Below are 27,137 nucleotides of genomic sequence, written 5' to 3'. Positions count from 1 at the left end.
CCTCAGCAAGAGCAATAATTGGCCAAAGGCAGGGTGCCTTTGGTCAATCATGGCTCAGGGGGACTAAGTCCATGCCCCATACTATATAAAGCTGCTTACACAGCGCCCATATAGTGTGTTATAGTGGACGAAGATAGAGAGAATGAGCTAAATTGGGTAGGCAAGTTAGTTAGTGGCAGTGTATTTAAAACATATATATATACAGTCAGACTAGTGTGTGTGTGTGTGTGTGTATATATATATATATATACATATATATATATATATATATATATATACATATATATACATATATATATATATATATATATATACATATATATACATATATATATATATATATATATACGCTGCATTCAGTGTAGCCTATATATACAGTGTAAACTCTATATTTAGTCAGTACAGGCAATATTCCTGCACCCAACAAGAGTAACTGTGAGGCGTTACAGTGTTGTGGCACCACCAACACCTAAGGCCCAATGTTTCTGCCCCTGTTTAACAGGGGCATGTAATTACAATTTTTTAAATAATATTTAACAGGAGGGACCGTTCCTGCGCCCAACACGAGTAACTGTAAGGGGTTACCATGTTCTGCCACCACCAACACCTAAGGCCCAATTTTTCAGCAGAGTATATAGTGCAGTCTGTATAGTATATAGTGCAGTTCAGAGTATACAGTGCAGTTCGTATAGTATATATACTGCAGTTGAGAATATATAGTGAACTGAGTGTAGTATATATAATACAATGCAGGGTATATAGTGCCGTGTACAATATATAATATAGTGTATTAAAGTGGTTATGGGGAGCCCTTTGACAGAATTAAGAAAAAAACGGCATGGGTTCCCCCCGTCCATACCAGGCCCTTTGGGTCTGGTATGGATTTTGGGGGGGGGGTCCCCCACGCCATTTTTAAAAATAAAATTTGGTGTGGACTTCACCTTAATATTCATACCAGACCCTAGGACCTGGTATGGACTGGGGGGGGAAACCCACGCAGTTTTTTTTTTAAATGATTTTTTATGTATATTGCCAGGATCTGGCAATACATTACAGCCATGAGCAATTTTAAATGACATTTTTTCCTTTAGAAATGTCATTTTGATGCAGTACTTTTCTAAACATGGAAAAAATGTGCTACTTTACAGGCAGACTAAGGGGACCCCCCAGGCACGATATTTAAAGGAATATTTTATTTTTATTGTTTCACTTTAAGCATTCTTAAAATCACTGCTCCTAAAAAAACGCCCGTTTTAAAAACTTTTTTTGCATTGATACATGTCCCCTGGGGCAGTATCCCGGTCCCCAAACACTTTTTACGGCAATAACTTGCATATAAGCCTTTAAAATTAGCACTTTTGATTTTTCACGCTCGTGTCCTATAGACTTTAATGGTGTTTGCATGTTCGCACAAATTTTTTGTCTGTTCTCAAGTTCTGGTGCAAACCGAACTGTGAGGTGTTCGTTTCATCCCTATTTACTACATTTTTGTGCAGTCATGTGTGTTGATTTGCTTTTCATACAAAGCAGTTAGTCCATAGGGAATAGGCCAACAGCCAAGACAAAAACCGCAGGCACTAGGCATGGGTAATGACTTCATGTGTACATTTTTTTTTTAGCACAGTGCATGATGGCAAAGGCACAGTGCACATGTGAGACTTAAGGGGTTGTAAAACCTCATGTTTTTTTACCTTAATGCATCCTATGCATTAAGGTGAAAAAACTTCTGGCACTGACCGGCCCCCCAGCCCCCTCGTTTTACTCACTTGAGCCCGTTCATTCCCTCGGCGGAGAAATGCTCACCTTCTCTGCCTTGGGTTCTCAGCTCTTGATTGGATAGAGCCATTGGCTCCCGCTGCTGTCAATCAAATCCAATGACGCAGGCGCCGGGGGGCGGGGCCGAGTCCGTCATTCTGTGTCCATGCATGCAAATGCTGGACTCGGGAGCAAGCCCGCAGGGTAACCCCCGGGGGAGCGCTTCTCCTAGGGGGTTTACCGATGCGAGGAGGAGCCACAAGTGCTGCCGGGGACCCCAGAAGACAAGGTTTGGGGCCACACTGTGCAAAATGAACTGCACAGTGGTGGTAAGTATGATATGTTTTTTATTTTTAAAAAAAATGAAGGTTTACAATCACTTTAACTGAACTTGCCCTATAGTGTATACAAAAGAAAACTACCAAAGAAAAAACGAGATTTCCATTTTCTGAAGATATCTTGCTGTGAGACCTGGTCTACATTACAGACTAGAATATTCCAGATATTTCTGAGAATGGAAAAATTACAGAATGCGTTTGATGTTCCTTATAAAAGTAGCCATGCTAGGATTGTCTGGCCTCAATAATAGTTTCCTCATGACAAACAGGTCACTTATTAGCTTTAACAGGGAGAAAATACAAACACACCTATTAAACCATCTGATATATATTACCCTGGGTTATTAACCAATGTTTGTAGGTGGCAATAAAAATAATCATCCCCTGTAAGATGAATATGCATAGATGTCCTTTCCAGGGTCTGTAATCGATTTTTTTTTTTTTGACAGAGAAACCTACAGAATAATAGTATAATTATGTATGTTAATAGATGTGATGGGATACTTTGCCTATATCTTAGTTTCTGTGACTATATACTTTGAATTTATTACCCATATGGTGTATTGTTATTTGCATCCCTAACCCAAGTGACTCAGACTTATTGCGGACATTCTTTCCATTTATCCCAGTTCCTGTCATTAACACAAATTGACAACATAATTACATGTCACTTTCACAGTGTGTGGTTGTTTTAATTTCTAAAACCATATACTGATGCAAGTTTTTCTTAGAAGTCTGCAACAGGTTTTCTATTTTTATATTCCGATGATAATTAAGGCTAAACTTCAGTTTTAATCATTTGAATTGGATCCTTAGATCATAGCACCTTGTATGACATAAATACAGTATGTGCACTTTACTTGTAGATTAAATAAAATGACTTTTTTAGGCGTATATGCTTACATAGGAGAGAATTATGATAAACTAAAAGCTGAGCTCCTGCTGAAATACATACTATACACAAAAGAGCTGTTTTACCTGCCAAAGAATTTTTATTTCTGTACATTAGTCTCTTTCAAATGACTTGGCATTTCTACCAGGGACTTGACTTTTCTCTGCTACAATTCAGTTACACAGCTCTCCTTCTCACCCCCACTCTGTAACTGGGCAAATGAAAGAGAAGCAACAAACTGATAAACTCATCTCTCTGCCTCTCTGCTATCTCCTTCTAACAGCTAACTCCTTGCACTTTAGCCAGGGCCATAGATAAGGGGGGTACCATCAGTCCTCCTGAATGGGGCCCAGGCCAGCAGGGGGACCCAGGCAGCAAGGTGAATTGGATGTGGGCAGGGAGGGGGATCAGTGCAGCAGGGGAACAATTACTGGAACCAATCACCTGTATGGCTCTCTGCAGCAGCTAAAAACTGGCTTCTTCTCCTCTCCCTCCCATTGGCTTTCAGCTGCTGTAGAGAGAGCCATACAAAGGATCAGTTCCAGTAAGTGCCCCCCCCCCACTGATCACCCTCCCTGTGCACCATACTTTTCCCCCTGCTGCCCATGTCCCTCTGTGTGCCCCACTACCCCCTGCTGGTTTCCCTCTGCTTCTTCCCTCCAGCAGCTGTAAGCACACAATAGGGTCTTTCAATATTGAGAGTGGGGGAAGGGTTAGGTAAATATGTCATATTTACCAGCCCCTTCGGTACTGATCACTCACTGTGTTCATTCATAACCGAAGCTTTTGCTGCATAGGGCCCTGTGTCAGGTTGTCTGTATGGGGCCCCACGGTTTCTAACAGCAGCCCTGACTGTAGCACATCGGTGTGAGTACTTGTGCTGCCTCTCCCTCTTCTGCTTTAGCTCTGCAAGGATTGCAAGAGTCTGATATCAAGCCAAACTCATGAACTTAACATTGCTTGCATTCAAATTTTATTGATGTATTATCGAATACAGAGCTGCATTGATTTCAGTTTTTTCAATTCCATGGGTTCAGCTTGAAGAAAAAAGCAGACTATTCCATCCAAGAAAAAAAATATTGCTACCCTAGTCACAATCTTGTTTTTCATACTCAGACCCAGACCTTGGGCACACACACACACGTGCACACACATATGCACATATTTGACCTATATAAAATAACTGCCAACTTACCTAGGTTTAACCCTATAGCTGATGACTTTACATCTGTCCTAAAGCACTAGGGATGAGCCGAACACCCCCCGGTTCGGTTCGCACCAGAACCCGCGAACGGACCGAAAGTTCGCACGAACGTTAGAACCCCATTGACGTCTATGGGACTCGAACGTTCGAAATCAAAAGTGCTCATTTTAAAGGCTAATTTGCATGGTATTGTCCTAAAAAGGGTTTGGGGACCCGGGTCCTACCCCAGGGGACATGTATCAATGCAAAAAAAACTTTTAAAAACGGCCGTTTTTTCGGGAGCAGTGATTTTAATGATGCTTAAAGTAAAAAAAAAAAAAGTGAAATATTCCTTTAAATATCGTACCTGGGGGGTGTCTATAGTATGCCTGTAAAGTGACGCGTGTTTCCCATGTTTAGAACAGTCCCTGCACCAAATGTCATTTTTAAAGGAAAAAATCTCATTTAAAACTGCTTGCGGGTTTAATGTCATGTCGGGTCATGGCAATATGGATGAAAATCAGTGAGACAAACGGCATGGGTACCCCCCAGTCCATTACCAGTCCCTTTGGGTCTTGTATGGATATTAAGGGGAACCCCGCACCCAAATTAAAATAAGGAAAGGTGTGGGGCCACCAGGCCCTATATACTCTGAACAGCAGTATACAGGCGGTGCAAACAAGACAGGGACTGTAGGTTTGTTGTTAAGTAGAATCTGTTTGTAATTTTGAACATTTTTAACGTGTTTAGCTCCAGCCAAAAAATCTTTTCTAAGCTTTTTGGAAAACATAGGGAAGGGTTATCACCCCTGTGACATTTGTTTTGCTGTCTTTCCTCCTCTTCAGAAGATTTCACCTCACTTTTTTGTCCCAATGAAAAATGTTTTTTGAAAATTTGGGTTTTTTTGTGGAACAAGGATTGGAAAGCATCAGTGGAAAGGAGAACTTGTTTTCCCATATTAACTCTTACAGGAGAGAATTTCCCTTCCTAGGGGTAGATTTCATCTCACTTCCTGTTGTCTCCTTCCGTTTGCAAGTAGGAGTCGTTTGTAAGTTAGATGTTTGAAAGTAGGGTCCTGCCCTATATACTCAGCAGAAATTTGGGCCTTAGGTGTTGCTGTGGCCACAACACTGTAAGCCCTCACAGGGCCCTGCTGTGAAATATTAGATCAAGAATTGTAATTACATGCCCCTGTTGAACAGGAGCTGAAAAATTAGGCCTTAGGCACTGGTGCTGGTGCCACAACACTGCAACCCCTCACAGACACTCTAGTTGGAACGCAGGAACGAGCCCTGCTGCAAATTATTGCTTCAAAAATTGTAATTACACGCCCCTGTTAGACAGGGGCAGAAAAATTGGGCCTTAGGCACTGGTGCTGGTGCCACAACACTGCAACCCCTCACAGACACTCTAGTTGGAACGCAGGAACGAGCCCTGCTGCAAAGTATTGCATCAAAAATTGTAATTACACGCCCCTGTTAGACAGGGGCAGAAAAATTGGGCCTTAGGCACTGGTGCTGGTGCCACAACACTGCAACCCCTCACAGACACTCTAGTTGGAACGCAGGAACGAGCCCTGCTGCAAAGTATTGCATCAAAAATTGTAATTACACGCCCCTGTTAGACAGGGGCAGAAAAATTGGGCCCTAGGCACTGGTGCTGGTGCCACAACACTGCAACCCCTCACAGACACTCTAGTTGGAATGCAGGAACGAGCCCTGCTGCAAAGTATTACATCAAAAATTGTAATTACACGCCCCTGTTAAACAGGGGCTGAAAAATTGTGCCTTAGGCACTGGTGGTGGCGCCCAGAACCAAAAATGTTCTTACAAGCTATCAGCGTGATGATTGAGGAGGAAGAGGATAATTACTCAGGGATAGTCACTCAGCATCAGCATAGGCAGTCTTTGAAGGGATCTGAGATTTCAAAAAAAATTATTCGGTTACATCAGCATCAGGTGCTTGGTAGCTGGTGGTGATCCAAGACTCATTCATTTTTATGAAGGTCAGCCGATCGACCGAGTCGGTGGACAGACGCACCCTGTGATCGGTTACCACGCCTCCAGCAGCACTGAATGTGCGTTCCGAAAGAACGCTGGATGCAGGACAGGCCAGTAGCTCAATTGCATACTGTGCAAGCTCTGGCCAGTGATCCATCCTCAAGACCCAGTAACCCAGAGGATTTTCGGTGGGAAAGGTGTCCAAGTCTGATCTTGCCCCTAGGTATTCCTGCACCATGTAAAACAGACGCTGGCGATGGTTGCTGGAACCGATCATACCTTGGGGCTGCGGACCAAAAAATTGTCTGAACGCATCGGTCAGACGGCCACCTTCTCCACCGCTCCTTCTTTGACTGACCGAAGCCTCAGCAACACGTTGTCCAGAAACAGGAGTTTGTAACCTCCCAGTCTCTGGGAACGCATTGCACAGACCTTTCTGCAAGGCCTCCCGAAGATGTTTCATCCTCTGCTCCCTCTGCGATGGCAAGATAAGGTCCGCAACCTTACCCTTGTAACGTGGATCAAGGAGGGTTGCCAGCCAGTATTGGTCCTTCTCCTTGATACCACGAATACGAGGATCCTTACGCAGGCTTTGCAGGATCAGGGAGGCCATGCAGCGTAGGTTTGCTGAGGCATTCGGTCCGGAGTCCTCTGGGTCACTAAGAACGACATGGTCCGCAGCCACCTCCTCCCAGCCACGTACAAGTCCATGTGTTTCTTGGGACTGATCCCTTAAAGACTGCTGCTGATGCTGAGTGCCAGGCTCCACCTCCATACTGACACAATCTTCCTCCTCCTCCTCTTCCTCCTCGTCCTCTTCCTGTGTGATCGGCGGGCACGCAGGAACACTGTCTGGATAAAGGGGGCCTTGAGAGCTAAGGAAGTCCTCCTCTTCCTGCCTCTGTTCTGCCTCAAGTGCCCTGTCCATTATTCCACGCAGCGTGTGCTCCAACAGGTGGACAAGGGGGACAGTGTCACTGATGCATGCACTGTCACTGCTCACCATCCTCGTGGCCTCCTCGAATGGTGACAGGACAGTGCATGCATCCCTGATCATGGCCCACTGGCGTGGGGAAAAAAAACCAAGCTCCCCTGACCCTGTCCTGGTGCCATAGTCGCACAGGTACTCATTGATGGCCCTCTGCTGCGTGTGCAGCCGCTGCAGCATGGCCAACGTTGAGTTCCACCTGGTGGGCATGTCACAGATTAGGCGGTTCTTGGGCAGGTTAAACTCCTTTTGGAGGTCCGTCAGCCGAGCACTGGCATTATATGACCGGCGGAAATGCACACAGACTTTCCTGGCCTGCCTCAGGACATCCTGTAAGCCCGGGTACCTGCCCAAGAACCGCTGCACCACCAAGTTAAGGACGTGAGCCAAACAGGGCACATGGGTCATTTGTCCCTGTCGGAGGGCAGAGAGGAGGTTGGTGCCATTGTCGCAAACCACCATTCCTGCCTTAAGTTGGCGTGGCGTCAACCACCTCTGAACCTGCCCCTGCAGAGCTGACAGAACCTCTGCCCCAGTGTGGCTCCTGTCCCCCAAGCACACCAGCTCAAGCACCGCATGGCATCTTTTGGCCTGCGTACTTGCGTAGCCCCTTGAACGCCTACGGAGCACCGCTGGTTCCGAGGAAGAGGCCATGGAGGAAGAAGAAGAGGAGGGGGTGGAGGAGAGAGGTGTGTCACAATCAGCATTTTGGAGGCGTGGTGGCGGAACAACCTCCAACACTACTGCACCTTGTCCTGCATCCTTCCCAGCTGCCAGCAGAGTCACCCAATGCGCCGTGAAACTTAGGTAACGTCCCTGTCCATGCCTGCTGGACCATGAGTCAGCGGTAATATGCACCTTACCGCTGACCGCCCTGTCCAGCGAGGCATGGACATTGCCTTCCACATGCCGGTAGAGAGCCGGAATCGCCTTCCGTGAGAAAAAGTGGCGTTTGGGTACCTGCCACTGAGGAACCGCACATTCCACAAACTCACGGAAGGGGGCAGAGTCTACCAACTGAAAAGGCAGCAGTTGAAGTGCTAGCAATTTTGCCAAGCTAGCATTCAACCGCTGGGCATGTGGATGGCTGGGAGCAAACTTCTTTCGGCGGTGCAGCAGCTGGGGCAGGGAAATTTGCCTGGTACAATCTGACGTCGGTGTACCAAAAGCAGATTGCCCACAAGTACTTGGCTGTGACACACCTAATTCTACACCTTCATTCCTCTCACTGCAGGTCTCAGAGAGGACTGAAGGTCTAGTGGGGTTGGAAATCTCAGCTGATGAGGAGCAAGGAGAGATCCTCTTTGTTCTTTGGTGTGGGTCTTTTAGATACGCTTGCCAACGAACTGCATGGCAGGTCAACATATGTCTGGTCAAGCATGTGGTACCCAAGCGGGAGATATTTTGGCCACGCGAGATACGCTTGAGACATATGTTGCAAATAGCAGCGGTGCGATCTGATGCACTCGTCTCAAAAAAGGCCCACACCAAAGAACTTTTTGAATAACGCGCAGAGACTGCAGCGCCCTGCACATGTGGAGCTTTGGGGTGTGATGCAGTCAATGTGCTGCCCTTAGGCTGGCCCCTGGAGGGCATCCTGCCTCGTTGGTGATGTGCTGCCGCCTCCTCCTCCTCCTCCTCCTCCTCCTCCTCCTCCTCCTCTCTCCTATCAGGCACCCACGTTGAGTCAGTGACCTCATCATCCCCTCCCTCCTCATCACTGGAGCAAACCTGGCAGTATGCTGCAGCAGGGGGAGCATGACTGCCAGATTGCTGTCCTTCTTGGGCACCCCCTCTGTCCGCGCTCATGTTACTGCCTTCATCGAGCTCAGTATCGTCATCAGAGCCTTCCAAACGCTGGGCATCCTCCTGGAGCATGTACCCAACACTGTGGTCAAACAGTTCGAGGGAATCCTCATGAGGACATGGTGGAGCTAGGGAAGGAGTCACTGATGACATTGAGCTGAGGGAAGAGGCCGCTGCTTTGCCAGACAAAGCACCCTGGGCATGGGTGAGAGAGGATGAGGAGGATGAGGACGGCTTGGTCATCCACTCGACCAAGTCTTCCGCATGTTGCGGCTCAACATGGCCAGCTGCCGAAAAAAAGGCCAAGCGTGTCCCATGGCCACGTGCTGATGAGGATGCACCGTCTCCACGACCAGCACTAGACACAGAGCCTGCTTGCCCTCTCTTATTGGCTTGTGACTGTCTGCCTCTCCTTCTTGGCCTTCCAGACATACTAATGGCCTGTAGCTGCACTAAGCTGGGATAGAACACCTGTAATTTTCTTCAAGTAGCTTTATATACTGTAACCAGACAAGCCTGCCTGTCAGTAGGAAGATAACAGGAACGGATCTAGCTGAACACTGTGAGCAGGACGCACTGTACTAAATGTAAATAGTCTAGCTGCCTGACCGTGGTACTAATAGGATCAAATAGAACACCTGTAATTTTCTTCAGGTAGCTTTATATACTGTAACCAGACAAGCCTGCCTGTCAGTAGGAAGATAACAGGAACGGATCTAGCTGAACACTGTGAGCAGGACACACTGTACTAAATGTAAATAGTCTAGCTGCCTGACCGTGGTACTAATAGGATCAAATAGAACACCTGTAATTTTCTTCAGGTAGCTTTATATACTGTAACCAGACAAGCCTGCCGGTCAGTAGGAATTTAACAGGAACGGATCTAGCTGAACACTGTGAGCAGGACGCACTGCACTAAATGTAAATAGCAGGAACGGATCTAGCTGAACACTGTGAGCAGGACGCACTGCACTAAATGTAAATAGTCTAGAAGATAACAGGAACGGATCTAGCTGAACACTGTGAGCAGGACGCACTGCATTAAATGTAAATAGTCTAGATAGAAGATAACAGGAACGGATCTAGCTAAACTGAATACAGTGTATATATATATATGCAACACCTGGGATGCATATATATACACAATACACTGTAAGTGCAGCTAACTGACTGACTGTTCTGCCTAATCTATCTAACTCAAATCAAATGACACTGTCTCTCTCTCTCTCTATCTCTCAGCACACCGGAACACACACTACACAGGGCCGCCGTGCAGGCGGCCTTATATAGTGTGGGGTGTGTACTAAATGCCCTGAGCCGTAATTGGCCAAAGCCACCCTGGCTTTGGCCAATTACAGCTCTCTCTACTGACAGCGCTGTGATTGGCCAAGCATGCGGGTCATAGTGCATGCTTGGCCAATCATCAGCCAGCAATGCACTGCGATGCCGCAGTGAATTATGGGCCGTGACGCGCCACACGAATTTAGCGCGAACGGCCCATAACGTTCGCAATTCGGCGAACGATCGAACAGCCGATGTTCGAGTCGAACATGGGTTCGACTCGAACACGAAGCTCATCCCTATAAAGCACCCTTTTCTTTAGTGTAATCTAGTAAAGCTTGGAAACAATCACTTAAAAGTACAATGTTCTGTAGAGGTTGTAAGCATATTCAATGCTAAGTTTAGATAAAACATAAAAGAAATCAGCATGGTACTTCAATTTAATCCAAAGTGTCCCTTGTGCTGGTGCTGGCTGCCATAGTTGAAATTCTCTGCCTTCTGCTAGTGTAAACTAATCCTAAAGGTGCAAACTTCAAGGCTGTCACCTTGATGAATATTCCACTACCTGTTACTGACCCAGAACAAGCATGCAGCCACTGAAGTCTGCACTGATCTGATCTACAGGATCATTTCTTAGAAGGCTAAGGAATAAGTGAAAAAGTATACAAATTGCTTGAAATAATCTGTATTAACCACTTGCCGACCGGCTCACGCCGGTATACGTCGGCAGAATGGCATGTACAGGCATATTAACGTACCTGTACATTGCCCTTCAAGAAGTGGCTTGCGTGCGCGTGGCGCCGTGAGCTCCATGAGTGTGATCATGGGTCCCGCGTACTCGGTATCCACGGGGACACCCACTTTTGTCTCACGGAGAGGAAGAATGGGGAAATGCTGATGTAAACAAGCATTTCCCCATTCTGCCTAGTGACACTGACACTGATCACCGCTCCCTGTAATCGGGAGTGGTGATCAGTGTCATGTCACACATAGTCCATCCCCCCCACAGTTAGAATCACCCTAGGACACACTTAACCCCTACACCCCCCCTCCCCCGATCCTCGTATGACAATGCTTGAATCTGCCGATTGATCACTTAGGTGCTGAGCCCTGCATCATATGTGGAAAAGAGAAGGACCCATGCTCCCTCATACCTGAATTACTGGCCACTTTCTATGGTTTTAGCAGGTGCAAGGAGTGGCAGGTTAGCATTCAACGGTGTTAACGAGAATCAATCATTGGATTAGACCTATGTAGAAATGTGAATATTCAGTCTAAATATGAATATGTAATTGTGCATGCTTACTTGAATGAAAACTGAATACTTCCCCCTTTTTTAGTTTTACTTGTTTTATGTAAGCCAGACCCATTTATCTTGAGTGTTGAAGGGTCAGAAGTCACCTAAAGTTGACAATTGTTGCTTGTTAACTGATTAACCTCACACACCATTCAAGATGGAAGACTGTGTGTAAGGTCAGGCAGTTAACAGGATAACAACTGTCAGACATCATGTGACCTGTGACCCTGTAATTATCTCGGAAACAGTTGCTCACATACAGTATATTCAACCTGAAGGGTTGTGCTGGCTTGGCACCATTTCTAAAACATTAGCAAACCAAAAAAATGACTTTATTGTGACAGTTCTTAAGATGACCTCTGCACTGTAATTGCCTCAGCAACAGCAGTTCCCATATTTCCATCCTGTCAAGCTCCTTTTAAAGGAAATGTTCATGTTTCCTAAAAAATAATAAATGCACATATTTTTGCAGAAAAAAAAAATGTGCATGTATTTTTTTTCCCCGCAGGAGCCTGGAATGTGATCAGCGGATCAGGGTGCAATGTCAGACTTCTGTAGACAAGCCCTGCAGCTTTCTGCCTGTACCTCCATACTAGCAGTTTGTTTGAAAGCTGTAGGTGTTATGAATGAGCAACCATCAGGACCCTTGCAGTTCATTCAGAACTACGAGCTGTCAGCAGCAGTGGCTGATGGTAGTTGTAGTTCATTCATTCTCAGGAAACTGTAAATGAATGACACGGCCACATTATGCCCCATACACATCGGAGCGATTTGACATGTCAAATCACATGCCAAATCGCAGTCTATTTCCGCCAAACGGCACTGTCCCAATTGGTGCAACGCCAACTTTGCAGCGCCGCACCAATTTCCAAAAGCAGTTCCTGTACTACTTTGGGCGACTTAGGGGGCAATTTCAATAGACATCTGTGCATGAACTCACACAGATGTCTTTCAAATCGACCCTGAACTTGCACTAAAAAAACGGGTTTGAAATTGTGCAAGTTCAACTGAACTCGCACGATTTTAAACCCGCCTTCAGTGTGAACGAGGGCTAAAGGAGGAATCGGACGACCTGGCTGCCGGGGCACCCCAAATACGTACTGGTGTAGCATGTAACATGTTCCAAAAGGTGTACTTATTTTTTAAGCAGTATAGAGGTGGTATTTTTATAATATAGTAAGTCATCACAATGGATTTTTTTTACTAATTTATTCATAGTTAACAAACAACATTGTTTTGGCTGAAATGTTGGGGTTGATTTACTTAAGAGAAAACCACTTTGCAAGGGAATTTTCCGTTAGTTTGGTAAAAAGTAAAGTTAAAAGGTAATACTAAGTGAACAAATAAGTTGTGGCAGCAAGTGAGTAACCACAACTGAACAAAGAAAACCCACAAATAATCCATATAGGAAATATACAAACAGTAGTAACATATGTCCTCTATATCTCTCATGAGTCGTGCCTCAGCACCTGTCCTTTTGTACACCTTCATACCATAGTGTACATGATAGCTATAAAAAGCAGACTGATGAGTCTACCTGATAGCAACAGTCCAAAGGTGTTTCCTCTTGGTGAATCTGCCATGCTGTGCATTGTAGCATGACATTTCAAAATAAAAAAGTTGTGTATTTTTTTTGGTCTACTGCGGTGCGATGGAAGCCCATTCATGACCGTCTTAACGCAACAAACATTAATACTAGATAGAATCTGTTTTAAGCACCACAATAGACAGCCATAGATAGTGTAAAGAAAGTTTTGTTGATTTTGAAAGCGAGATCCATAACTGAAGTTTATTGAAGTACTTTATTTGTAAATTTTTGAATTGTGTGGTGTGCCAATGTAAATGCAAAGATTTGACTGCTTCTTTTAAATGATTAAGATGTTTTAGCATTGTTATTACTGAAGTTTTGTGAAAACGTACCTATAAGATATATGTATTGAATATTTTATTGTTTTTTCCCTAGGTGGAGAGAGTAATGTCCATGTTGTACTACACTCTGATTATAGCATTTTTGATCGGCATACAGGCTGCACCAAAGACCAAAGACCATGCCCCAGGGGGAGCATCAACAAGACATCGTATTCAACACCACCACACACATCGAACTAAGTCACTTCATCGGCATCATGGGAAATTAGAGACTCATGAACCTTCTATGTTTCACAACATCACAGTTGATCCTAAGCTTTTCAGGAAAAGGAAGTTTCGCTCTCCAAGAGTTTTGTTTAGCACCCAACCTCCACCATTATCAGAGGACCTCCGGAACTTGGAATATTTAGATGATGAGGAGTCCCTCAATAAAACTATCCGGGCTAAAAGAACAGTGCATCCGGTCCTTCACCGGGGGGAATACTCTGTGTGTGACAGTGTCAGTATGTGGGTCGGGAATAAAACCACAGCCATTGACATTAAGGGCAAGGAAGTAAGTGTGCTGGGAGAAGTCAATATAAACAATAACGTTTTCAAACAGTACTTTTTTGAGACCAAGTGTAGCGATCCAAAGCCAGTGTCAGGTGGATGTCGTGGGATTGACTCAAAACATTGGAACTCCTATTGTACCACCACACACACCTTTGTCAAAGCATTGACCATGGATGCGAAGCAAGCAGCATGGAGGTTCATACGGATTGATACAGCCTGTGTTTGTGTGCTCAGCAGGAAAACTCGAACCTTCTGAACTATTTCCTGCTGTCCCAGCTTCTCCCCACCCCTACCTCAGCCTGTAAATTATTTTAAATTATATGGACTGCATGATATATTTAAAATTTTTACAAGAGACTATTTATTAAAAAGTTTTCAAAGCAATGTGTTTTCTACAACTGAATTTATTAAGCTTATTTTGCTGGAAAAAGGTTTTCCATTAAACTAAATATCCAAATTACGCCCAAAAAGTTAGTGGTGTTTATGGTTGCACAGACTTTGCCTCCTTTCTCCTTACTTGACTTTGTCTCTAAAGCATAAACAAGAAAACTGCTCCAAATGTATAGCATAGACACCTGGAGCTGCCTTCACATGACTGCAGAAGCCTAAAAAAGCCTCCAGATATGGCTGAATGCTGGGTTGTTCATGCAGGCAAAGCTCCAACACTTCCTTATATTGTTAAAGCTTGCCACCATCCATTCCTGCTCTCTGTGTATTTCTATTGCTCAGTGAGGCAGCCCATCATAATGGCTGACCAGTAGGAATGTGAGGGGGTGGAACATAGCAACAAGCTACAACACTAGCTAGAAATGTTTGTCCATATCTGCAGGCTTTTTGAAGCTGCTGTTTTATTACCTGCAGCAGCATGTTTTTCTTTGTTCTAGAGACATTTCAAAGTGTCAGTCCACCTACAAGAATCATACATTTTTCATTTTTGGTAGATACATACTATCTGCTATGACCATTGAATAAATTCCTTCTATCCCGGTTGGAATTTTGTTTTAATTTCATATATTGGAGAATGTTACAGAAGCTTCTGGAACACAAATAGGTGTGGGGACATCTAAAACTCCCAGGGGGCAGGGACAGAATCACAAATTGGAGCAGAGATATTTTTCTGCCTGAATACTTGAGATATATAATAAGTCAGGAAAGTCAGGAGCTAACTCATCCCACCAGGCTTCAACTCAAATATATTACCTTTGGGTGGACTGACCATTTATTGAGCATTGAGAGCTCTGTGAGCTCAAACATTTAGGTTTTTGCTGCTCTGAAATGTCCTTAATCAGGGGTCAGAATATTTTTTCCACTTAAGAGCCGGATTCAATGTATGTGAATGCATGGAGGCCCGCATTCACCTGCTAATAAATGAAGATAATAATAATCATAACATAGTAATAATCACATAATAGGTTTACCCCACTTTAAGGTGCTTCACTAATACAAAGCCAGTTCACCCTGAGGGAGCATATGGCTGGGGATTCAGATTTTACTGCCCCATCCCCTATCCAAACCATGCCAGCCAGCATGGTCTGGAGACGGGGTTCCTGCCCCTAGAGAAAATGGGGTCCCCATCCCTAGGTTAGATGGGGGGCCCTTCCCTAGGTTAGATGGGGTCCCTGTCCCCAGGGGTGATGGGGTCCCTGTCCCCATAGTGTCCTCTGCCCCCATAGTGTCCTCTGTCCTCTGCCCCCATAGTGTCCTCTGCCCCATAGTGTTCTCTGCCCCCATAGTGTTCTCTGCCCTCTGCCCCCATAGTGTCCTCTGCCCCCCTAGTGTCCTCTGTCCTCTACCCCCATAGTGTTCTCTGCCCCCATAGTGTCATCTGTTCTCTGCCCCCACAGTGTCCCCTGCACCCCATCCCACAGACACACAAGCACACATTGTGTAGGTAGAACTCTCCTACCTTACACAGGTGTAGAGCAGAGCATTTGGTATCACAGGCTGGATGGGGGCGGGAACTGCTGAAGTTAACTTTTTACATTAACAGGCTAGGATCGCCCGGCAACCAATCACCTGCTGTTCAATGTAAAAAGTTATCATCAGTGGTTCCTGCCCCCATCCAGGCCTGTGATATCAGCCGCTCGCCAATGTCCAATGAAGAGGACAGCGGCGAACTTGTCTGTGGGCTGGGTGCCCGTGAATTAATTAATTAATACTGACGGGACGGACAATTAGCAGTGGTGGTCCACGCTTGCTGACCCCTGTCCTAAATAATCCTCCAAAGCGTTTTCATGTGCCCTAAAGTCTAGGCAGCTTAAAGGACATGGTCTCTAACTACCAGAACCATTGGGAGTGGTTCAAGGTCTACAGGGAGTCTGTTGTTTTCAGTTAGACAGAGTGGTGTTTATTTACTAAAGCTAGAGAGGGCAAATTAGTCACAATTCTGCAGAGAAACCAATCAGCTCCCAGGTTTTATTGCTAAAGCTTAATTTAACAAGGTGAGGTTAGAAGCTGATTGGTTTCTCTGCAGAATTGTGACTAATTTTGCCCTCTCTAGCTTTAGTAAATAAACCCCAGTATGTCTTGTAGACTTGTAGTGAAATAAATGGTTCAGTATTGTAATGTAATTGGACATAAATACCAAGCAAGGCACAGAGCCTGCATATAAAATATGAAAATATGGTTGCCATAACTCGGCAATTACAAAATATACACAGGCCTAACCTGCATTGTTAAGATAAAACCAGTACTAAAGAGCAGGCACTTGTCTTTCTGTTCTAATGGGTCCCTGTGTACAGCTTCAACTTTAGTCACTATGTAGCCCTATTTTTCCTGGTACTAAGCCCCAACCACTGTCTCAAATGCACTTGATTAGGCAATGGAGGCAAGAGATAGTTCAATAATAGAGGCCTGGGCTGCACATAAAAAGGAGGGGCTTAATCTCAGCTTGGGCAGAAGGCTATTCCCCATGTTCAGGCTGGGCTCAACAAAGATCATTTTTAACAGTCATAAAAGTACCTGCAGACATCACTTTACAAATGTGCATTCTGCTCTGCTTGCTTTGAAATTTAACAGGCAAAAGGAGCACCATTCCAGTGGATTGAAACAAAAAAAAGGGCAGAGAAGATGGCTCATGTGACATGCCAAAGTTGCCTGACTTGTCAATCAGATACTTCTCTTTCCAAAAGGACACCACCGGCTTTACACAGTGACTGCATTTTATGAATGTCACATACACTTTCCAGTAGTTAATGGTATCTGCTTCCTACTGTAAATAGGCCCCAAAGCTCTACAATTCATAATTGGTAAGGTTGAATAAAGACACCAGTCCATACAGTTCAGTGTGTTTGTGTGTGTTTGTATGATTATGCAACCATCATTTCCCATATCCCTGCAAGTTGCATATGCTAAGATACCCATCTAAAAGTTTTTTTTTTTGTAATTATCAACATTCCCTGCTGACACCACCAACCATGGAAGGGAGTTCCACATCCTTACGGCTTTGACAGTAAGAATCCCTTATGCGGTTTAAGGTTAAACCACTTCTCATCCAACTTCATAGAGTGGCCGCATATCTTCTTAAATTACCTGAGACTGAATAGTTTTTTCCTTCTGCTAGAATCACCATTCAGATATTTGTAAATTGTGATCATATCTCCTCTTAAGTTTCTCTTTTCCAGGAAGAATACGTTTAATGATTGTAGTCGCTTCTCATAACTGAGGTCCTCCAGCACCCTTATTAGCGTTGCTGCCCTTCTGTGGACTCTCTCCAGTTCCAGCACATCCTTCCTGAGGACTGGTGACCAGAACTGGACAGCATACTCAAGATGTGGCTGAACCAGAGTATTGCAAAGTTGTAGAATTATAGTTTAACCGCAGAGATCGTGTTGCTAGGACACGACACAACCCCGATCTCTAGTTTAACCATGTGATCAGCTTTGTCCAATCACAGTTGGTCACATGTAAACATGGAAATGTTGGTAATCGTCCCTCATCGCCTTACACTGAGAGTGTGTAGTGTGGAGAGACGATCAGTGGCATCTCCTTGCAGGGAACATCGAGACATGTAATCAGGGCACTAATAATCAGTCCTGATTACAATAATGTGCCACCAGTGCCAGCAATCAGTGCCCACCAATGCCAGTAATCAGTGCTCACCCGTGCCAGCAATCAGTGCCCACAAGTGTCACCAATCAGTGCCCATTAGTGATGCCAGTCAGTCCTGGCTATCAGTGGCACCTATCAGTGTTGCCCAGCAATGCCCATCATTGCTGCCCATCAATGCCCATCAGTGCCACCCATAAATACCCATCAGTGCCGCCCATCAGTGTCCATCAGGGCTGCTTATCCGTGCTGCCTATCAGTGCCCACCAGTGCTGCCTATTAGTGCCACCTATCAGTTCCCACCAGTGCCCACCAGTGCCACCCATCAGTGCCGCCTATCAGTGCTCATCAGTGCCACATATCAGTGCCCATAAGTGCAGCATATTAGTGCCTCCTCAAGGGGGTGAAAGTGCCCTGTAGGCAAGTGGTTAATCTTTTGAGTAAATACCCTTTTTAATGCAAGCTAATAGTCAGCTAACTTTGCTTGCTGCAGCTTGGCACTGCATGCTATTGCTGAGCTAGTTATCTACTAGGACCACCAGATCCTTTCCCATCCTCGATTCCCCCAGAGGTTCTCCTCTAGCAGGTAACTTGCATTATATTTTTAACCCCCAAGTGCATTACTTTACATTGAACCTCATCTGCCCTATAGCTACCCACCCCTCTGATTTATTGAGGTCCTCTTGTAACGTTTTTATATCCTGTTGTGAAGTTATTGCCCTACTTAGCTTTGTATCATCAGGAAACACTGGGATTGAACTATTTTTGCCAGCCTTTATATCGTTTATGAACAAGTTAAACAGAAGTCCCAGGACAGAGCCCTAATGTATCCCACTAGGTACTCAAGACCATTCAGAAAATATAAAATAAAACTCCAAATTGCAAGTGCTATCCCAAAATTCTTAATAATCCCTGTGAATAAATCCAAAACTGTGCACCTAAATATTCTATATAAGCACACTCAGCAATAAATAAATATGAAGGTGCACTTTGTTTGAAAAAACAGCAATCAATAAACATGAAACAATACTCAAATTTAAAAATGAATAAATAATGTGCAAAAAAGCATAAGTGCAGCCCCACAGTCCAGCGTGCTGGCACAACATCAAAGCACCCAGTGACAGTCTTCAAACAATATGTGTACATTGCCACTAGGGATGAGCTTCATGTTCGAGTCGAACCCATGTTCGACTCGAACATCGTCTGTTCGACCGTTTGTCGAATTGTGAACGATATGGGCTGTTCGCGCCAAATTCGTATGGCGCGTCACGGCCCATAATTCATTGTGGCATAGCAGTGCATTGCTGGCTGATGATTGGCCAAGCATGCACTATGACCCGCATGCTTGGCCAATCACAGCGCCGTCAGTAGAGAGAGCTGTAATTGGCCAATGCCAAGGTGGCTTTGGCCAATTATGGCTCAGGGGGTTTAGAACACGCCCCACACTATATAAGGCCGCCTGCACGGCAGCCCTGTGTAGTGTGTTCCGGCATGCTTAGAGAGAGAGAGAGACAGTGTCATTTCATTTGAGTTAGATAGATTAGGCAGGACAGTCAGTGAGTTAGCTGCACTTACAGTGTATTGTGTATATATATGCATCCCAGGTGTTGTATATATATATATATATATATATATATATATATATATATATATATATATATACACTGTATTCAGTTTAGCTAGATCTGTTCCTGTTATCTTCCTACTGACAGGCAGGCTTGTCTTGTTACAGTATTTACAGCTACCTGAAGAAAATTGCTGGTGTTCTTTTGATCCTATTAGTACCACAGTCAGGCAGCTAGACTATTTACAGTTAGTGTAGTGCGTCCTCCTCACAGTGTCCAGTTAAAGCTACAAGTTAGTTTAGTGTGACCTCTGCACAGTGTTCAGCTAAAACTACAAGTTAGTGTAGTGCGTCCTCCTCACAGTGTTCAGCTAAAGCTACAAGTTAGTTTAGTGTGACCTCTGCACAGTATTCAGCTAAAGCTACAAGTTAGGGTAGTGCGTCCTCCTCACAGTGTTCAGCTAAAGCTGCAAGTTAGTTTAGTGTGACCTCTGCACAGTGTTCAGCTAAAGCTACAAGTTAGGGTAGTGCGTCCTCCTCACAGTGTTCAGCTAAAGCTACAAGTTGGTGTAGTGCGTCCTCCTCACAGTGTTCAGCTAAAACTACAAGTTAGTGTAGTGCGACCTCTGCACAGTGTTCAGCTAAAGCTACAAGTTAGTGTAGTGCATCCTCTGAACAGTGTTCAGCTAAAACTACAAGTTAGTGTAGTGCGACCTCTGCACAGTGTTCAGCTAAAGCTACAAGTTAGTGTAGTGTGTCCTCTGAACAGTGTTCAGCTAAAACTACAAGTTAGTGTAGTGCGTCCTCTGCACAGTGTTCAGCTAAAACTACAAGTTAGTGTAGTGCGACCTCTGCACAGTGTTCAGCTAAAACTACAAGTTAGTGTAGTGCGACCTCTGCACAGTGTTCAGCTAAAGCTACAAGTTAGTGTAGTGCGTCCTCTGAACAGTGTTCAGATAAAACTACAAGTTAGTGTAGTGTGACCTCTGCACAGTGTTCAGCTAAAGCTACAAGTTAGTGCAGTGCGTCCTCTGAACAGTGTTCAGCTAAAGCTACAAGTTAGTGTAGTGTGTCCTCCTCACAGTGTTCAGCTAAAACTACAAGTTATTTTTTGCGAGCTCTGCACAGTGTTCAGTTAAAGCTACCTGTAGAAGGTTGGTGGTGTTTTCCTGATCCTATCACTACCGCAGGCAGCTAAATAAGCTACAAGTTATTTTTTTGCGAGCTCTGCACAGTCTTCACCTAAAGCTACCTGTCGAAGGTTGGTGATGTTTTCCTGATCCTATCACTACCGCAGGCAGCTAAATAAGCTACAAGTTAGTTTTTTGCAAGCTCTGCACAGTGTTCACCTAAAGCTACCTGTAGAAGGTTGGTGGTGTTTTCCTGATCCTATCACTACCACAGTCAGCTAAATAAGCTACAAGTTAGTTTTTTGCGAGCTCTGCACAGTGTTCAGCTAAAACTACAAGTTAGTGTAGTGCGAGCTCTGCACAGTGTTCAGCTAAAGCTACCTGTAGAAGGTTTGTGGTGTTTTCCTGATCCTATCAGTACCGCAGGCAGCTAAATAAGCTACAAGTTAGTTTTTTGTGAGCTCTGCACAGTGTTCAGCTAAAACTACAAGTTAGTGTAGTGCGAGCTCTGCACAGTGTTTAGCTAAAGCTACCTGTAGAAGGTTGGTGGTGTTTTCCTGATCCTATCACTACCGCAGGCAGCTAAATAAGCTACAAGTTAGTTTTTTGCGAGTTCTGCACAGTGTACACCTAAAGCTACCTGTAGAAGGTTGGTGGTGTTTTCCTGATCCTATCACTACCACAGTCAGCTAAATAAGCTACAAGTTAGTTTTTTGCGAGCTCTGCACAGTGTTCAGCTAAAACTACAAGTTAGTGTAGTGCGAGCTCTGCACAGTGTTCAGCTAAAGCTACCTGTAGAAGGTTTGTGGTGTTTTCCTGATCCTATCAGTACCGCAGGCAGCTAAATAAGCTACAAGTTAGTTTTTTGTGAGCTCTGCACAGTGTTCAGCTAAAACTACAAGTTAGTGTAGTGCGAGCTCTGCACAGTGTTTAGCTAAAGCTACCAGTAGAAGGTTGGTGGTGTTTTCCTGATCCTATCACTACCGCAGGCAGCTAAATAAGCTACAAGTTAGTTTTTTGCGAGCTCTGCACAGTGTTCACCTAAAGCTACCTGTAGAAGGTTGGTGGTGTTTTCCTGATCCTATCACTACCGCAGGCAGCTAAATAAGCTACAAGTTAGTTTTTTGCGAGTTCTGCACAGTGTACACCTAAAGCTACCTGTAGAAGGTTGGTGGTGTTTTCCTGATCCTATCACTACTGCAGGCAGCTAAATAAGCTACAAGTTATTTTTTTGCGAGCAAGCCAATAAAAGATGGCAAGCAGGCTCTGTGTCTAGAGGCAACAGTGCTGGTCGTGGAGATGGTGCATCCTCATCAGCACGTGGCCGTGGGACACGCTTGGCCTTTTTTTCGGCAGCTGGCCGTGTTGAGCCGCAACATGCGAAAGACTTGGTCGAGTGGATGACCATGCCGTCCTCATCCTCTTCATTCTCTCTCACCCATGCTCAGGGTACTTTGTCTGGCAAAGCAGCTGCCAACGCGTCCTCTTCCCTCGACTCAATGGCATCAGTGACTCCTTCCCTAGCCCCACCATGTCCTCCTGAGGAGTCCCTCGAACTGTTTGACCACAGTGTTGGGTACATGCTCCAGAAGGATACCCAGCGTTTAGAAGGCTCTGATGATGATACTGAGCTAGATGAAGGCAGTAACGTGAGCACAGACAGAGGGGGTGCCCAAGAAGGACAGCAATCTGGCAGTCATGCTCCGCAGCATACTGCCAGGTTTGCTCCAGTGATGAGGAGGGAGGGAATGATGAGGTCACTGACTCAACATGGGTGCCTGATAGGAGAGAGGAGGAGGAGGAGGCACATCACCAACGAGGCAGGATGCCCTCCAGGGGCCAGTCTAATGGCAGCACACCCCAAAGCTCCGCATGTGCAGGGCGCTGCTGTCTCTGCGCGTTATTCCAAAAGTTCTATAGTGTGGGCCTTTTTTGAGATGAGTGCATCAGATCGCACCGCTGCTGTTTGCAACATGTGTCTCAAGCGTATCTCGCGTGGCCAAAACATCTCCCGCTTGGGCACCACATGCTTGACCAGACATATGTTGACCTGCCATGCAGTTCGTTGGCAAGCGTATCTAAAAGACCCACACCAAAGAACAAAGAGGACCTCTCCTTGCTCCTCATCAGCTGAGATCTCCAACCCCACTATACCTTCAGTCCTCTCTGAGACCTGCACTGAGAGGAATGAAGGTGTAGAATTAGGTGTGTCACAGCCAAGTACTTATGGGCAATCTGCTTTCGGTACACCAACGTCAGATTGTACCAGGCAAATTTCCCTGCTCCAGCTGCTGCACCGCCGAAAGAAGTTCGCTCCCAGCCATCCCCTGCCCAGCGGTTGAATGCTAACTTGGCAAAATTTCTAGCACTTCAACTGCTGCCTTTTCAGTTGGTAGACTCTGCCCCCTTCCGTGAGTTTGTGGAATGTGCGGTTTCTCAGTGGCAGGTACCCAAACGCCACTTTTTCTCACGGAAGGCGATTCTGGCTCTCTACCGGCATGTGGAAGGCAATGTCCATGCCTCGCTGGACAGGGCGGTCAGCGGTAAGGTGCATATTACCGCTGACTCATGGTCCAGCAGGCATGGACAGGGACGTTACCTAAGTTTTACCACGCATTGGGTGACTCTACTGGCAGCTGGGAAGGATGCAGGACAGGGTGCAGTAGTGTTGGAGGTTGTTCCTCCACCACGCCTTGAAAATGCCACTAGTAATGATTGTGACACACCTCTCTCCTCCACCCCCTCCTCTTCTTCTTCCTCCATGGCCTCTTCCTGTGCTTTGTTCTCGGAACCAGAGGTGCTCCGTAGCCGTTCAAGGGGCTACGCAAGTATGCAGACCAAAAGATGCCATGCGGTGCTTGAGCTGGTGTGCTTGGGGGACAGGAGTCACACTGGGGCAGAGGTTCTGTCAGCTCTGCAGGGGCAGGTTCAGAGGTGGTTGACGCCATGCCAACTTAAGGCAGGAATGGTGGTTTGCGACAATGGCACCAACCTCCTCTCTGCCCTCCGACAGGGACAAATGACCCATGTGCCCTGTTTGGCTCACGTCCTTAACTTGGTGGTGCAGCGGTTCTTGGGCAGGTACCCAGGCTTACAGGATGTCCTGAGGCAGGCCAGGAAAGTCTGTGTGCATTTCTGCCAGTCATATAATGCCAGTGCTCGGCTGGCAGACCTCCAAAAGGAGTTTAACCTGCCCAAGAACCGCCGAATCTGTGACATGCCCACCAGGTGGAACTCAAGGTTGGCCATGCTGCATGGGCTGCACACGCAGCAGAGGGCCATCAATGAGTACCTGTGCGACTATGGCACCAGGACAGGGTCAGAGGAGCTTGTTTTTTTTTTCCCCACGCCAGTGGGCCATGATTAGGGATGCATGCACTGTCCTGTCACCATTTGAGGAGGCCACGAGGATGGTGAGCAGTGACAGTGCATGCATCAGTGACACTGTCCCCCTTGTCCACCTGTTGGAGCACACGCTGCGTGGAAGAATGGACAGGGCACTTGAGGCAGAACAGAGGCAGGAAGAGGAGGACTTCCTTAGCTCTCAAGGCCCCCTTTATCCAGACAGTGTTCCTGTGTGCCCGCCTATCACACAGGAAGAGGAGGAGGAGGAGGAGGAGGAGGATTGTGTCAGTATGGAGGTGGAGCCTGGCACTCAGCATCAGCAGCAGTCTTTAAGGGATCAGTCCCAAGAAACACATGGACTTGTACGTGGCTGGGAGGAGGTGGCTGTGGACCATGTTGTCCTTAGTGACCCAGAGGACTCCGGACGAATGCCTCAGCAAACCTACGCTGCATGGCCTCCCTGATCCTGCAAAGCCTGCATAAGGATCCTTGTATTCGTGGTATCAAGGAGAAGGACCAATACTGGCTGGCAACCCTCCTTGATCCACGTTACAAGGGTAAGGTTGCGGACCTTATCTTGCCATTGCAGAGGGAGCAGAGGATGAAACATCTTCGGGAGGCCTTGCAGAAAGGTCTGTGCAATGCGTTCCCAGAGACTGGGAGGTTACAAACTCCTGCTTCTGGACAACGTGTTGCTGAGGCTTCGGTCAGTCAAAGAAGGAGCGGTGGAGAAGGTGGCCGTCTGACCGATGCGTTCAGACAGTTTTTTGGTCCGCAGCCCCAAGGTATGATCGGTTCCAGCAACCATCGCCAGCGTCTGTTTTACATGGTGCAGGAATACCTAGGGGCAAGATCTGACTTAGAAACCTTTCCCACCAAAAATCCTCTGGGTTACTGGGTCTTGAGGATGGATCACTGGCCAGAGATTGCACAGTATGCAATTGAGCTACTGGCCTGTCCTGCATCCAGCGTTCTTTCGGAACGCACATTCAGTGCTGCTGGAGGCTTTGTAACCGATCACAGGGTGCGTCTGTCCACCGACTCAGTAGAGCGACTGACCTTCATAAAAATGAATCAGTCTTGGATCACCACCAGCTACCAAGCACCTGATGCTGATGTAACCGAATAATTTTTTTTGAAATCTCAGATTCCTTCAAAGACTGCCTATGCTGATGCTGAGTGACTATCCTGAGTAATTATCCTCTTCCTCCTCAATGATCACGCTGATAGCTTGTAAGAACATTTTTGGTTCTGGGCGCCACCACCAGTGCCTGAGGCCCAATTTTTCAGCCCCTGTTTAACAGGGGCGTGTAGTTACAATTTTTGATGCAATACTTTGCAGCAGGGCTCGTTCCTGCGTTCCAACTAGAGTATCTGTGAGGGGTTGCAGTGTTGTGGCACCAGCACCAGTGCCTAAGGCCCAATTTTTCAGCAGGGCCCGTTTCTGTGCCCACCAAGAGTGAGTGAGGACTTACAGTGTTGTGGCACCAGCACCACCACCACCAAAGGCCCAATTTTTTTGCCCCTGTTCAACAGGGGCATGTAATTACAATTCTTGATCTAATATTTCACAGCAGGGCCCTGTGAGGGCTTACAGTGTTGTGGCCACAACAACACCTAAGGCCCAAATTGCTGCTGAGTATATAGGGCAGGCCCCTACTTTCAAACATCCAACTTACAAATGACTTCTACTTGCAAACGGAAGGAGACAACAGGAAGTGAGATGAAATCTACCCCTAGGAAGGGAAATTCTCTCCTGTAAGAGTTAATATGGGAAAAACATTTCTCCTTTCCACTGATGCTTTATGACCAATCCTTGTTTCACAAAAAAACCCAAATTTTCAAAAAACATTTGTCATTGGGACAAAAAGTGAGGTGAAATTTTCTGAAGAGGAGCACAGACAGCAAAACAAATGTCACAGGAGTGATAACCCTTCCCTATGTTTTCCAAAAAGCTTAAAATAGATTTTTTGGCTGGAGCTAAACACATTAAAAATGTACCAGTTCAAACAGATTCTACTTAACAACAAACCTACAGTCCCTGTCTTGTTTGCACCACCTGTATACTGCTGTTCAGAGTACAGAGCCTGTATATTGCTGTTTCCTTTTTTAATTTGGGTGCGGAGTTCCCCTTAATATCCATACAAGACCCAAAGGGCCTGGTAATGGACTTGGGGGTACCAATGCCGTTTGTCTCGCTGATTTTCATCCATATTGCCAGGACCCCGACATTACATTAAAGCCGCAAGCAGTTTTAAATGACTTTTTTTCCTTTAAAAATGGCATTTTGTGCAGGGACTGTTCTAAGCATGGGAAACACGCGGCACTTTACAGGCATACTATAGACACCCCCCAGGTGTGATATTTAAAGGAATATTTCACTTTTTTTTTTTTTTTACTTTAAGCATCATTAAAATCACTTCTCCCGAAAAAAACGGCCGTTTTAAAAAGTTTTTTTTGCATTGATACATGTCCCCTGGGGCAGGACCCGGGTCCCCAAACCCTTTTTAGGACAATACCATGCAAATTAGCCTTTAAAATGAGCACTTTTGATTTTGAACGTTTGAGTCCCATAGACGTCAATGGGGTTCTAACGTTCGTGCAAATTTTCTGTCCGTTCGCAGGTTCTGGTCCGAACCGAACCGGGGGGTGTTCGGCTCATCCCTAATTGGCCCCTTGATATATAAGAGGTCCAACAGCACTTAGTAGAAGAAGGGTTAAATTCCTCTGAATTTATGTGTAAGATTAATGGTACACCAATGCCACATGAAATTAATGAAACATACCTCCTCAGCACAAGCCAGGCACGTAAGAAAACAAACAAACCAAAATAATGCTCTCTGTTTTATTTAGTGATCACATCCACAGCGCTAAAATGGCACACTTACAAGACAGAGCACAATCAGATAGCATAAAAAGAGTTCATTTTATCCATCTATTCCACACAGTACAATACCCATCCTGCCAATGTCCCCATCTGCACAGATAGTCAGCCAGAAGGTGCAGGCGCAAGTGTGATGGTGTCAGCAAAGCTCTGCCCCTAATGCATTGTGTCTGCAAGGACTTCCTCTGAATAAGTCCTTGCAGATG

General features: G+C 45.7%; 1 protein-coding gene across 7 annotated transcripts in view; it reads left to right on the top strand.

Annotated features, from left to right (window-relative positions):
• The window catches only part of NGF (nerve growth factor), a 172,254-nt gene extending 155,014 nt beyond the window's left edge, over positions 1 to 17,240 (top strand). For 6 of the 7 annotated variants that reach the window (XM_073615671.1, XM_073615672.1, XM_073615670.1 and 3 more), the window contains one exon: positions 13,504 to 17,240. In XM_073615671.1, the coding sequence (XP_073471772.1) occupies positions 13,516 to 14,217 (702 nt within the window). In that variant the 5' untranslated portion in view covers positions 13,504 to 13,515 and the 3' untranslated portion in view covers positions 14,218 to 17,240. The remainder of the gene's footprint in view (positions 1 to 13,503) is intronic. The other variant, XM_073615673.1, reaches the window with a different exon arrangement.
• The last annotated feature ends 9,897 nt before the right edge of the window (positions 17,241 to 27,137 follow it).

Source organism: Aquarana catesbeiana, linkage group LG02, assembly GCF_042186555.1.
Source record: "Aquarana catesbeiana isolate 2022-GZ linkage group LG02, ASM4218655v1, whole genome shotgun sequence".
NCBI classification, from domain to species: domain Eukaryota; kingdom Metazoa; phylum Chordata; class Amphibia; order Anura; family Ranidae; genus Aquarana; species Aquarana catesbeiana.
The sequence above is the reverse complement of the archived record's forward strand: the minus strand, read 5'-3'. Positions and strand labels throughout refer to the sequence as shown.